The 14,009-nt window shown below is 40.7% G+C and overlaps 2 protein-coding genes across 2 annotated transcripts in view; one reads left to right on the top strand and one right to left on the bottom strand.

The window, feature by feature from the left end:
• Positions 1 to 14,009, bottom strand: part of LOC109875754 (zinc finger protein 189-like) — a 73,565-nt gene that overhangs the window by 24,989 nt on the left and 34,567 nt on the right. The gene's annotated exons all lie outside the window — the stretch shown is intronic.
• On the top strand, positions 5,572 to 12,437 carry LOC116374174 (gastrula zinc finger protein XlCGF8.2DB-like). Its single transcript, XM_031824640.1, has 2 exons — positions 5,572 to 6,093; positions 10,962 to 12,437. Exons 1-2 carry the CDS (start codon positions 5,859 to 5,861, stop codon positions 11,777 to 11,779), a joined length of 1,053 nt encoding a protein of 350 aa, XP_031680500.1. The 5' UTR covers positions 5,572 to 5,858; the 3' UTR covers positions 11,780 to 12,437.

Here is a 14,009-nt window from a genome sequence, read left to right as displayed (position 1 = left end):
ATTTTCCGCCATCAGTCTGCACTTTCTTGGGGGCTCCTCCTTCCTTCAAAATAGAGTCAAAGGCCCGGGTCACCTCTGCCCCGCTCTTATTTTTTAAGACCCTGACAAAGGCTATTTTAGAGAAAATATCTATAACCGTTAGCATGTAGCGATTTCCATCATTTTTATCTGCAAGGGCCTGCATGTCACATAGATCCACCTGAAATTGGGACAATGGTTGGGTAGAAAAAACTATATTTCTTGGAAATTGTTTTCTTACGGATTTATGTAGTGTGCCCATCCTGCTCTGATAACCACTCATTCACTTTAGCATCGCTTAACCGGCTACCTGTTTCTTCGGCTATAGCTCTCTGTACACGTTCCTTACCCCCATAAGACCCAGGGTTAGAGGGATTATAATAAATGTTTTTCAACATCTGCTCCGCCATCCTTCTTGCCTCTCTGAGGTATAATAACGTTAATGAGCCACTTTCAAATAACGACATTTCATTTTCATTTTTTTGAATTTTATTTTCAAGAAAACATGTATTACGTATACAGACAATTCAGAATTCGTTGCAGGATACATGTCCCCGTTTTCTCAATGATCACATCATGCAACACCCTGTATATTTGGTTTAGATTAACAGGCTTGTGTCGCTGAATTTTTAAAACACACACATCCGCTATATAAGTATATAAACAACAAATATGATACATGTTACAATTAAATGGTGTTTCAAACAAATAAAGTAAAATCTTAGACAAAGTTGTTTCTAGTTCTTCAGAATCACCCCCAAGACGGGATACCAATTGTGTTCATTCTAGACTCTCGCCCGCATGTTGTATGATTCATGATTTGTTCCATTTTCAGCACACACTCTACATCAGTCCCGGAATTGTGGGTTGTGTAGAACGATACATTGTTCACTTTATTTTCAATAATTTGATGCATAACATTTGTAAGTTCTCTAAAAAGAAAAAAAATATTTATTCTCTCTAACATCATATACACATTGCTTTACATCTAAATAACAAAAATGTCACTCGGTCTCTTGGGGTTTATTGAGCAAGAAAGTCATCACATCAGCCACCACAGCTTCCCTGTATTGTTACGGTTTTCTTCTGGTGAAACAGAAGCGGCCCAAAATGCATCGTGGTTATTTATAAACATCTTTAATAAAGATAACGTGAACAATATACTTCTACAAAACAAGAAAACGTGGAAAACCGAAAACAGTCCTAACTGGTGCAAAACACAGAGACAGGAACAATCACCCACGAAATACTCAAAGAATATGGCTGCCTAAATATGGTTCCCAATCAGAGACAACGATAAACACCTGCCTCTGATTGAGAACCACTCTAGGCAACCATAGACTTACCTAGAATACTATACTACACACAACCCCATCAATCTACAAAACCCCTAGACAAGACAAACACATAATCACCCATGTCACACCCTGGCCTAACCACAATAATAAAGAAAACACAAAATACTAAGGCCAGGGCGTGACATGTATTTGTTATCGTCCACCAGGGTGTGTCGAATTTCTTTGCGTTTCTCGTGGATGTAGATCGCCTCCTTCAGTTCATGTAGGAAAGCCTCAGTTACCCCGTAAACTCTGGGAATAGACGGCACAAGACCCACAGACTCCAGGGCTCTGACCAGCGATGGTATAAACCTGCAGGACCAAAGTCTTTTCACCAGCGCCTCAAAATGGTTGAAGAAGTAGTATCTTGGGGGTTAGTGGATGGATGCCTGCGCTGGCTGGGGTGATTGATCTCACAACCGATGCAAAACCCGAAAATTCAGTCATTTCAACGCAAACTTTTTTCCAAATTAACTCCATAATATCGACAGAAACATGGCAAACGTTGTTTAGAATCAATCCTCAAGGTGTTTTTCACATATCTATTCGATGATAAGTCACTCATGGCAGTTTGGTTTCTCCTCTGTTCAAAATGGAAAAATGAACGCACCTGGAGATTACGCAATAGTTTCGACGGAGGACACCGAGCGGACACCTGGTAAATGTAGTCTCTTATGGTAAATTTTCCAATGATATGCCTACAAATACGTCACAATGCTGCAAACACCTTGGGGAAACGACAGAAAGTGTAGGCTTTCTGCGCATTCACAGCCATATAAGGAGACATTGGAACACAGCGCCTCAAAAATCTGTCTCACTTCCTGTATGAAATTTCATCTTGGTTTCGCCTGTAGCATTAGTTCTGTGGCACTCAGACAATATCTTTGCAGTTTTGGAAACGTCAGAGTGTTTTCTTTCCAAAGCTGTCAATTATATGCATAGTCAAGCATCTTTTCGTGACAAAATATCTTGTTTAAAATGGGAACGTTTTTCATCCAAAAATGAAATACTGCCCCCAGAGGTTCAAGAGCTTAATGTCTATTAAGAGTATCTTATCAACTTTATTTCACTTGGAGATGTTTCATTATAGAGAACATAACATGACAATACATGACATCTAAGTAGCTGAAAATGATTATGGACTAACAGTCTAAAGGACACAACTCATGTTATTCTGGTTAAACAGTGGGAAACTAGTTGATTAAGGAGTGGGGAGTTTTTTACAGTTAGGAAATAATATGTCATGTTTTACTCATACCTCAGCCAGCATTATGAATAGTTAGGAAATAACATGTCATGTTTTACTCATACCTCAGCTAGCATTGTGAATGGTGTCTGAGGCGGTGACAAACTAAACCATGGCAGTATATCTAATTTCTTAGGTGTTTTTAGTCATGCATGAAAGGTCTGGGGGGGTTCTGTGGTTATAAGTTTCTGACCTTGGAATACATTTCTGGCCATTGGCAGGGTCTGAAACAAACCTAATGTCCACCTGGTACACCGACAGGGTCTGAATCAAAGCCAATGTCCACCTGGCACACTGACAGGGTCTGAATCAAACCCAGTGTCCACCTGGCACACCAACAAGGGTCTGAATCAAACCCAATGTCCACCTGGAACACTGCCAGGGTCTGAATCAAACCCAATGACCACCTGGCACACTGGCAGGGTCTGAATCAAACCCAATGTCCACCTGGAACACTGCCAGGGTCTGAATCAAACCCAATGACCACCTGGCACACTGGCAGGGTCTGAATCAAACCCAATGTTAAGGGGAGGGAAGATTGGTCAAGAGGGTGATGATTATTGTTGTTCTACTTCCTAATTGTTATGCATCGACACTGTTTACAAAAGCTTTGTTAAAGTACAAGTTGTTGTTTGTGTCTCACTGCTTTGCTTTATCTTGGCCAGATCGCAGATCTTTTTTTTTACCACATTAACAATGTCTACACAGTATTTCTGATCAATGTTATGTTATTATAATTCACAAAAAAAGTGCTTTCTTTAAAAAAACAAGGACATTTCTAAGTGACTCCAAAATTTTGAACGATAGTATGTAGATGTACAGTGGGGCAAAAAAGTATTTAGTCAGCCACCAATTGTGCACGTTCTCCCACTTAAAAAGATGAGAGAGGCCTGTAATTTTCATCATAGCTACACTTCAACTATGACAGACAAAATGAGAAAAAAGTCCAGAAAATCGCATTGTAGGATTTTTAATGAATTTATTTGCAAATTATGGTGGAAAATAAGTATTTGGTCACCTACAAACAAGCAAGATCTCTGGCTCTCACAGACCTGTAACTTCTTCTTTAAGAGGCTCCTCTGTCCTGCACTCGTTACCTGTATTAATGGCACCTGTTTGAACTTGTTATCAGTATAAAAGACACCTGTCCACAACCTCAAACAGTCACACTCCAAACTCCACTATGGCCAAAATTGTAGACCTGAACCAGGCTGGGAAGACTGAATCTGCAATAGGTAAGCAGCTTGGTTTGAAGAAATCAACTGTGGGACCAATTATTAGGAAATGGAAGACATACAAGACCACTGATAATCTCCCTCGATCTGGGGCTCCACGCAAGATCTCACCCCGTGGGGTCAAAATGATCACAAGAACGGTGAGCAAAAATCCCAGAACCACACGGGGAGACCTAGTGAATGACCTGCAGAGAGCGGGGACCAAAGTAACAAAGCCTACCATCAGTAACACATTACGCCGCCAGGGACTCAAATCCTGCAGTGCCAGACGTGTCCCCCTGCTTAAGCCAGTACATGTCCAGGCCCGTCTGAAGTTTGCTAGAGAGTATTTGGAAGATCCAGAAGATGATTGGGAGAATGTCATATGGTCAGATGAAACCAAAATATAACTTTTTGGTAAAAACTCAACTCGTCATGTTTGGAGGACAAGGAATGCTGAGTTGCATCCAAAGAATACCATACCTACTGTGAAGCATGGGGATGGAAACATCATGCTTTGGGGCTGTTTTTCTGCAAAGGGACCAGGACGACTGATCCGTGTAAAGGAACGAATGAATGGGGCCATGTTTCGTGAGATTTTGAGTGAAAACCTCCTTCCATCAGCAAGGGCATTGAAGATGAAACTTGGCTGGGTCTTTCAGCATGACAATGATCCCAAACACACCACCCGGGCAACGAAGGAGTGGCTTCGTAAGAAGCATTTCAAGGTCCTGGAGTGGCCTAGCCAGTCTCCAGATCTCAACCCCATAGAAAATCTTTGGAGGAGTTGAAAGTCCGTGTTGCCCAGCAACAGCCCCAAAACATCACTTCTCTAGAGGAGATCTGCATGGAGGAATGGGCCAAAATACCAGCAACAGTGTGTGAAAACCTTACAGAAAACGTTTGACCATTGTCATTGCCAACAAAGGGTATATAACAAAGTATGGAGATAAACTTTTATTATTGACCAAATACTTATTTTCCACCATAATTTGCAAATTAATTAATAAAAAATCCTACAATGTGACTTTCTGGAAAAAAAAATCTCATTTTGTCTGTCATAGTTGAAGTGTACCTATGATGAAAATTACAGGCCTCTCTCATCTTTTTAAGTGGGAGAACTTGCACAATTGGTGGCTGACTAAATACTTTTTTGCCCCACTGTATTTTTTTTATTTTACCTTTATTTAACTAGGCAAGTCAGTTAAGAACAAATTCTTATTTTCAATGACGGCCTAGGAACAGTGGGTTAACTGCCTGTTCAGGGGCAGAACGACAAACGTGTACCTTGTCAGCTCGGGGATTTGAACTTGCAACCTTCCGGTTAATAGTCCAACGCTCTAACCACTAGGCTACCCTGCCGTATAATGACGTATTGTTACACCATGTAGGAGGAGCAGTATAGACCTTGTCTGTTCATTATATACATCTACATGATGTATTGTTACACCATGTAGGAGCAGTATAGACCTAGTCTGTTCATTATATACATCAACATGATGTATTGTTACACCATGTAAGAGCAGTATAGACCTACAGTAGCTAGCTACTTATTTAGATTTAGTATGACTTAAATGAATCTGCCTTAAATGTGATGTAGTGAAAAAAAATTATTCACACTAATCAATCAACACATTCCTGTCTTTGTATGTCTCAATTTAATAGTATTATTTAATTAAATCCATTTTAAATCATCTTTGTCTGAAAATAAAATATGATCCTCAACTGCGTTTACCCTCCAGTCAGCAGACGGCGATGTGCGTCTTTCAGGCGACGCTGCCAGCATGACGTATAATCTAGTGGACTGTTCTTCAGAAACAGCTCGTCAACCACCTCTGTAGCTTGCTAGCCAACATAGCCGAAAGATTCAAGCTATTTAGACGCTTTCGGTGGATATTAGCTACTGTGTTTTAGACACACTTCTGTTGTATCTACTTGTTAACCTATTTAATGTAATATTACGTTATTTTGTATTAGTCAGCTATAGCAGCTGGCTGGTTAAGTTAGCACTAGTCTTGCCGCTAATGATAAACATCACCGACCATGAGCTCCCTAAACTACTCCCCTCCTGTTAAAGAAGAGGAGGTCTGCTGGACGGAGAAAGAAGCTCTGGGGCTGAACATTGTTGTGAAAGAGGAGAAGGAAGAAGAGGATGTTACAGTAAAACAAGAAGAGAAAGACGTTTTTGGAATGAAGGATGAAGAGGGGGAGATTACTGTCACATTAGAGGAGGAGGAAGAAGAGAAGACTGGAGAACTGATTAACACCAGTAAATACAGTGAGTACTATTTTATAAAACAGGGAAGTTGATCTGATTAACACCAGTAAATACAGTGAGTACTATCTTATAAAACAGGGACATTGATCTGTTTAACACCAGTAAATACAGAGAGTACTATCTTATAAAACAGGGGCACAAACTCTGCAGTTGTTTAACTAATGTGTGATTTTTAAAAGGGCGTTCTACACTTGAATATGTTTTTGTACTGTATGAATTGTTCATGATGTCCTCCAGTGATTTTTCACATTTTCCTGTTGAAAAGTGATGTATAAATACAGTAAAGTATAAACACACTAAAGGGAAACAAATAAATGTTTTGAGCAAAATAGTGTTTTTTTAAACAACTGGAAACAAGAAGGTGTGAGTGATTTCATAGTAAGGTATTCAAGGAGTTGGCTTGATGGGAAGTCATGATGTCATCCAATAGGCGACTGATTTTCATGTGAATATTCATTATTCTTTTTAAAATCCTTCCTGTTCGGTCAAGTTGGTTGTTGTTCATTACTAGAAAGCCATTTTCAAGTCTTACCATAGACTTTCAATACGATTTAAGTCCAAACTGTAACTAGGCCACCCAGGAACATTCAATGTCATCTTGGTAAGCTCCTCCAGTGTAGATTTGGCCTTGTGGTTTCGGTTATTTTCCTGTTAGTACAGTTTTTTTGTATTCAGATCTCTGAAATGCACTCTACCTACATAACATTTAGTGTTCACCTTATATTATGCTGGGAAAACAGTTTTCATGGACACAGAAATCCTAAATAATTTCAGAGTTTGCAAAATCCAATGGTTCTAACCGAGAGTCAACTTTATTGACAACGCCCAAATGGATACTGTCATTAATGCGGTTCTTCAATAATTACACACAATATTTAATTCTGTAGCTATTTAGTTACAGTCACATGTTCAACTATCAGCTGATCCAGGAAATAATTTTCTGAATGACAGTCACATGACAAACATCAAGACATGCAACAACAACCAAAGTGCTTCTTCATTCATTACTCTGGTAAAGACAGTTATGCCGTGCTCCACGTTGGATCCAACATCTTTAACAAATTGATGTTTATAATGTGTTATTGTCTGCTTGATTTACAGTAGTGTCTCGTTAGTCTGTTTGCGCACAGAGATACTTAGCTCATAATGTGTAGAGAACGGTTCCTTGATGAATAGGCTATTGAACAACACACAGCTATTTTCCTTTATTCAGGACATTTAGAATGACAACACATTAAAGAGTAGTCTAGTGGGATTATTCACAAAATTATCTGGTGATCAGGTTATAAAATGACATTTTAGATTCCATGTTTCACCTGAAATATTAAATTATTTATAGTCCTTGGTCTATGGTGTTAGGTGAAGTTATGGGTCCTACAGTAGGTCTATGTTATTGTTAGTGAAGTTATGGGTCCTACAGTAGGTGTATGTTATTGTTAGGTGAAGTTAGGGGTCCTACAGTAGGTCTATGTTGTTAGGTGAAGTTGTGTCCTACAGTAGGTCTATGTTATTGCTAGGTGAAGTTATGGGCCAATTTGGCAAACACTTAGTTTACAAACCCTCATTGTCAGGCTGATGGAAAAGCTAGCCAATGGCCATTTTACTGGTTGAAGTGTTTAAGTATTTTTATTATTTTTTTTTATTTTACCTTTATTTAACCAGGTAGGCAAGTTGAGAACAAGTTCTCATTTACAATTGCGACCTGGCCAAGATAAAGCAAAGCAGTTCGACAGATAAAACGACACAGAGTTACACATGGAGTAAAAACAAACATACAGTCAATAATGCAGTATAAACAAGTCTATATACAATGTGAGCAAATGAGGTGAGAAGGGAGGTAAAGGCAAAAAAGGCCATGATGGCAAAGTAAATACAATATAGCAAGTAAAATACTGGAATGGTAGTTTTGCAATGGAAGAATGTGCAAAGTAGAAATAAAAAATAATGGGGTGCAAAGGAGCAAAATAAATAAATAAATTAAAATTAAATACAGTTGGGAAAGAGGTAGTTGTTTGGGCTAAATTATAGGTGGGCTATGTACAGGTGCAGTAATCTGTGAGCTGCTCTGACAGTTGGTGCTTAAAGCTAGTGAGGGAGATAAGTGTTTCCAGTTTCAGAGATTTTTGTAGTTCGTTCCAGTCATTGGCAGCAGAGAACTGGAAGGAGAGGCGGCCAAAGAAAGAATTGGTTTTGGGGGTGACTAGAGAGATATACCTGCTGGAGCGTGTGCTACAGGTGGGAGATGCTATGGTGACCAGCGAGCTGAGATAAGGGGGGACTTTACCTAGCAGGGTCTTGTAGATGACATGGAGCCAGTGGGTTTGGCGACGAGTATGAAGCGAGGGCCAGCCAACGAGAGCGTACACGTCGCAATGGTGGGTAGCATATGGGGCTTTGGTGATAAAACGGATTGCACTGTGATAGACTGCATCCAATTTGTTGAGTAGGGTATTGGAGGCTATTTTGTAAATGACATCGCCAAAGTCGAGGATTGGTAGGATGGTCAGTTTTACAAGTGTATGTTTGGCAGCATGAGTGAAGGATGCTTTGTTGCGAAATAGGAAGCCAATTCTAGATTTAACTTTGGATTGGAGATGTTTGATATGGGTCTGGAAGGAGAGTTTACAGTCTAACCAGACACCTAAGTATTTGTAGTTGTCCACGTATTCTAAGTCAGAGCCGTCCAGAGTAGTGATGTTGGACAGGCGGGTAGGTGCAGGTAGCGATCGGTTGAAGAGCATGCATTTAGTTTTACTTCTATTTAAGAGCAATTGGAGGCCACGGAAGGAGAGTTGTATGGCATTGAAGCTTGCCTGGAGGGTTGTTAACACAGTGTCCAAAGAAGGGCCGGAAGTATACAGAATGGTGTCGTCTGCGTAGAGGTGGATCAGGGACTCACCAGCAGCAAGAGCGACCTCATTGATGTATACAGAGAAGAGAGTCGGTCCAAGAATTGAACCCTGTGGCACCCCCATAGAGACTGCCAGAGGTCCGGACAGCAGACCCTCCGATTTGACACACTGAACTCTATCAGAGAAGTAGTTGGTGAACCAGGCGAGGCAATCATTTGAGAAACCAAGGCTGTCGAGTCTGCCGATGAGGATATGGTGATTGACAGAGTCGAAAGCCTTGGCCAGATCAATGAATACGGCTGCACAGTAATGTTTCTTATCGATGGCGGTTAAGAAATCGTTTAGGACCTTGAGCGTGGCTGAGGTGCACCCATGACCAGCTCTGAAACCAGATTGCATAGCAGAGAAGGTATGGTGAGATTCGAAATGGTCGGTAATCTGTTTGTTGACTTGGCTTTCGAAGACCTTAGAAAGGCACGGTAGGATAGATATAGGTCTGTAGCAGTTTGGGTCAAGAGTGTCCCCCCCTTTGAAGAGGGGGATGACCGCAGCTGCTTTCCAATCTTTGGGAATCTCAGACGACACGAAAGAGAGGTTGAAGCAATTGATTTGAGACAAACACAAACATTACACAAAGCAGCAGATTCAAGCGAGCCTGGCAATTAGAATCCGAAAGTAGCGTGAAATGCACTCATATTCAACCTGTAAATGGAGGCTATTTTTGCGGTCAGCCTATGAGACCTCCCCTGAGTTTTCCCCCATGGTGGTGAATTAGTAAATAGCGACACAGAGCTTAAAATTAGTTTCCTTGAGTAGCACTCCTGATCTTGTGCTGTAATATTCAGAATACATTGTGAAAAACTAAAATCTTTTTGCTCCAACCATATATACTACATCCATAACTAGTGGTTTCCTCATTATCAGATATACTACATCCATAACTAGTGGTTTCCTCATTACCGGATATACAACATCCATAACTAGTGGTTTCCTAATTACCAGATATACTACATTCATAACTAGTGGTTTCCTCATTACCAGATATACTACATCCATAACTAGTGGTTTCCTCATTACCAGATATACTACATCCATATCTAGTGGTTTCCTCATTACCAGATATACTACATCCATAACTAGTGGTTTCCCCATTACCAGATATACAACATCCATAACTAGTGGTTTCCTCATTACCAGATATACTACATCCATAACTAGTGGTTTCCTCATTACCAGATATACTACATCCCTAACTAGTGGTTTCCTCATTACCAGATATACTACATCCATAACTAGTGGTTTCCTCATTAGCAGATATACTACATCCATAACTAGTGGTTTCCTCATTACCATATACTACATCCATAACTAGTGGTTTCCTCATTACCAGATATACTACATCCCTAACTAGTGGTTTCCTCATTACCAGATATACTACATCCATAACTAGTGGTTTCCTCATTACCAGATATACTACATCCATAACTAGTGGTTTCCTCATTACCAGATATACTACATCCATAACTAGTGGTTTCCTCATTACCATATATACTACATCCATAACTAGTGGTTTCCTCATTACCATATATACTACATCCATAACTAGTGGTTTCCTCATTACCAGATATACTACATCCATAACTAGTGGTTTCCTCATTAGCAGGGAGGAGTTTCTGCAACTAAATTGTGTGTGCTCCGCCCTCGTGCGGCCATTTTTAGCAAACACAGAAAGGGGCCAAAATTGGAGACCAAAAGTCATCTGGCATATTGCTTAGAGTTTCAGCAACTTTAATAACTTGTTTCTAGCCTCCAATCATCGATTTTACTACTAATGTGAAAACAATACAAAATTGTTGCTCACTTGACTGTTTTAAGACATTTGTCATAATTTAACAGACGGCAATTGTTGAACAACTTAATGGGTACGCTCTGGGCATCACCTTTTAACTCAAATAAACAGTGGATTTCTGCTGTTTTGAGCCTTTAACCATCTGTCTAACTTTGTTGTTCACACAGGAGAGAGACAGGACTATCGTGGATCCTCTGGGGATCCTCAACAACATCATGATGCTGACGAGGCAGAGAAGAGTCTCTCCAGATCAGAACACCTCAAGAAACACCTGCAGAGACCCACAGGGAAGAAATCTCACCACTGCTCTGACTGTGGGAAGAGTTATTCAAGATCAGATTCACTTAAACTACATAAGAGAATACACCAGCGAGTACACACAGGAGAGAAACCTCACCACTGTTTTGACTGTGGGAAGAGTTACTTAAAATCAGATTCACTTAAACTACACCTGAGAATACACACTGGAGAGAATCTTCACTGCTGCTCAGACTGTGGGAAGAGATTCACCTCTTCAGTAGACCTTAAAATACATCAGAGAATTCACACTGGAGAGAAACCTTTTGGTTGTGATCAATGTGGGAAGAGTTTTACTAAGCCAAGCAACTTGAAATCACACCAGCGAATACACACTGGAGAGAAACCTTATGGCTGTGATCAATGTGGGAAGAGTTTTACTCAGTCAAGCGGCCTGATATCACACCAGATAACACACACAGGAGAGAAACCATACAGCTGTACTCAATGTGGGAAGAGTTTTGCTACATCTGGCTATCTGAAGATACACCAGAGAATACACACAGGAGAGAAACCTTTTAGATGTGATCAATGTGGGAAGAGTTTTGCTACATCTGTCTATCTGAAAATACACCAGAGAATACATACAGGAGAGAAACCTTATAGCTGTAATCAATGTGGGAAGAGTTTTACTCAGTCAAGCAGCCTGAAATCACACCAAAGAATACACAGGAGAGAAATCCCATAGCTGTAATCAATGTGGGAAGAGTTTTACTCAGTCAAACAGCCTGATATCACACCAGCGGACACACACATGAGAGAAACCTTATGGCTATGATCAATGTGACAAGAGATACTCTGATAAAATATATCTAATCAAACATCAGAAAATGCATACATGAAGGAGTTGTTTCACGATATCAATGAAATATTGTCACAATGTAGAATGTTTTAACATTGTAGTCTGAGTATTTTAATGAATTTCACAATGTAGCACCCTAAATGTTTGCCCCCTGTTCATTTGATTTTAGCATGATATGGATTTTAGCCTCAGGGGAAAAATCCAGGCTCTGGATTGAAAGAGTATTATTTATGTGATTTAACAAAAATGTGCTAACAAAAAAAGAGTTGTGTTACACTTACCACGTTGGTGACCCTCTTGAATCAAAATGCAACACTTCAAAATGTAGCCATTAATTACTCAAGGCTTTGAGCGACACAGAATTTCGAACAGCCACATTGTTATAGATGACATCCCCCACACGTAGCAGCGAAGCCATTATGTCATATATTAAAGCACTGGCCATGTTCGAGAGCATAAAATCCATGCTGCTGTAACGGATGTGAAATGGCTAGCTTAGTTAGCGTTTCAATCGGTGACGTCACCTGCTCTGAGACCTTGAAGTAGTAGTTCCCCTTGCTCTGCAGGGGCCGCGGCTTTTGTGGAGCGATGTGTAACGACGCTTCGTGGGTGACTGTTGTTGATGTGTGCAGAGGGTCCCTGGTTCGCGCCCGTGTATGGGCGAGGGGACGGTCTAAAGTTAAAATGTTACACTGCGTTGTGGATGAACGGTGACTGGCTGACTGATTTATAAATAATAATAAGTAGTTATTGATGATGCAAGGTGATTTGTAAATTAGTCAGTCAGCAGCCACCTGCAATGTCGAACGAGCCCAATTCCAAACCAATCAGGTGTTCGACGAAATGATTCTTCAGACGTCATTGATCACGTGCTGCTGATAAAGTTACACTGCTTTGAATTATACCGCTTAGCGACTTCAGTACATGCCTCATAGCTCCAGTCTCAAACTTAACCCCATTCCTTCTGAAGAAGAGGAGGGCTGCTGGATGGAGAAAGAAGCTCTCGTGAAAGAGGAGGCTGAAGAGGAGGCTGTTACAATACAAAAACAAGTAGAGGTTGAGGCTGTTACCGTGAAAGAAGAAGAGAAAGACGTCTCCGTTAAATAAGAGGAAGACTCGTTCAGAGTTAAAGAGGAGGACGACGACGACGACGTTTCAGTGAAAGAAGAGGAGGGGGAGGTGACTGTCACATCGAACAATGAAGAAGAGGAGGGAAACTGGATATCTGGGCCCGTTTTCCCAAACGCATCTTAACACCCTGGCCGTCCTATAATCCAAGCTGAAATCCATCAATCTCACACAAATTATCAAGGAACCCACCAGGTACAACCCTAGATCCGTAAACATGGGCACCCTCATAGATATTATCCTGACCAACTTGCCCTCCAAATACACCTCTGCTGTTTTCAATCAGGATCTCAGCGGTCACTGCCACATTGCCTACATCCGTTATGGGTCCGCGGTCAAACAACCACCCCTCATCACTGTCAAACACTTCTGCGAGCAGGCCTTTCTAATCGATCTGGCCCAGGTATCCTGGAAGGATATTGTCCTCATCCCATCAGTAGAGGATGCCTGGTTGTTCTTTAAAAGTAATTTCCTCACCATCTTAATCAGCTAAGACAACAACAGGTAAAATGGCGATGAATGGGCAGAGAGGGTCAGTTAACTACACACAGGGCCTGAGTTCGAGGCTGGGGCTGACAGATGAACAAAATAGAGTATCGTGATTAATGAACAGTCCAACAGGCATCAGCTACAGTGGGGAGAACAAGTATTTGATACACTGCCGATTTTGCAGGTTTCCCTACTTACAAAGCATCTAGAGGTCTGAAATGTTTACCAGCGACAGCCCCAAAACCTGAAGGATCTGGAGAAGGTCTGTATGGAGGAGTGGGCCAAAATCCCTGCTGCATTGTATGCAAACCTGGTCAAGAACTACATGAAACGTATGATCTCTGTAATTGCAAACAAAGGTTTCTGTACCAAATATTAAGTTCCGCTTTTCTGATGTATCAAATACTTACGTCATGCAATAAAATGCAAATTAATTACTTAAAAATCATACAATGTGATTTTCTGGAATTTTATTTTAAATTCCGTCTCTCACAGTTGA

The sequence above is a fragment of the Oncorhynchus kisutch genome, linkage group LG5 (assembly GCF_002021735.2).
Source record: "Oncorhynchus kisutch isolate 150728-3 linkage group LG5, Okis_V2, whole genome shotgun sequence".
In the NCBI taxonomy this organism is placed as follows: Eukaryota; Metazoa; Chordata; class Actinopteri; order Salmoniformes; family Salmonidae; genus Oncorhynchus; species Oncorhynchus kisutch.
This window is presented reverse-complemented; position numbering and strand designations above follow the sequence as displayed.

What these genes read in the sequence shown, in the direction of transcription:
- LOC116374174 (XM_031824640.1), top strand. Translation starts at nt 5,859, where the DNA reads ATGAGCTCCCTAAACTACTCCCCTCCTGTTAAAGAAGAGGAGGTCTGC. An exon ending in GATTAACACCAGTAAATACA is followed by an intron (nt 6,094 to 10,961) that starts GTGAGTACTATT and finishes TTGTTCACACAG; the next exon opens with GAGAGAGACAGGACTATCGT.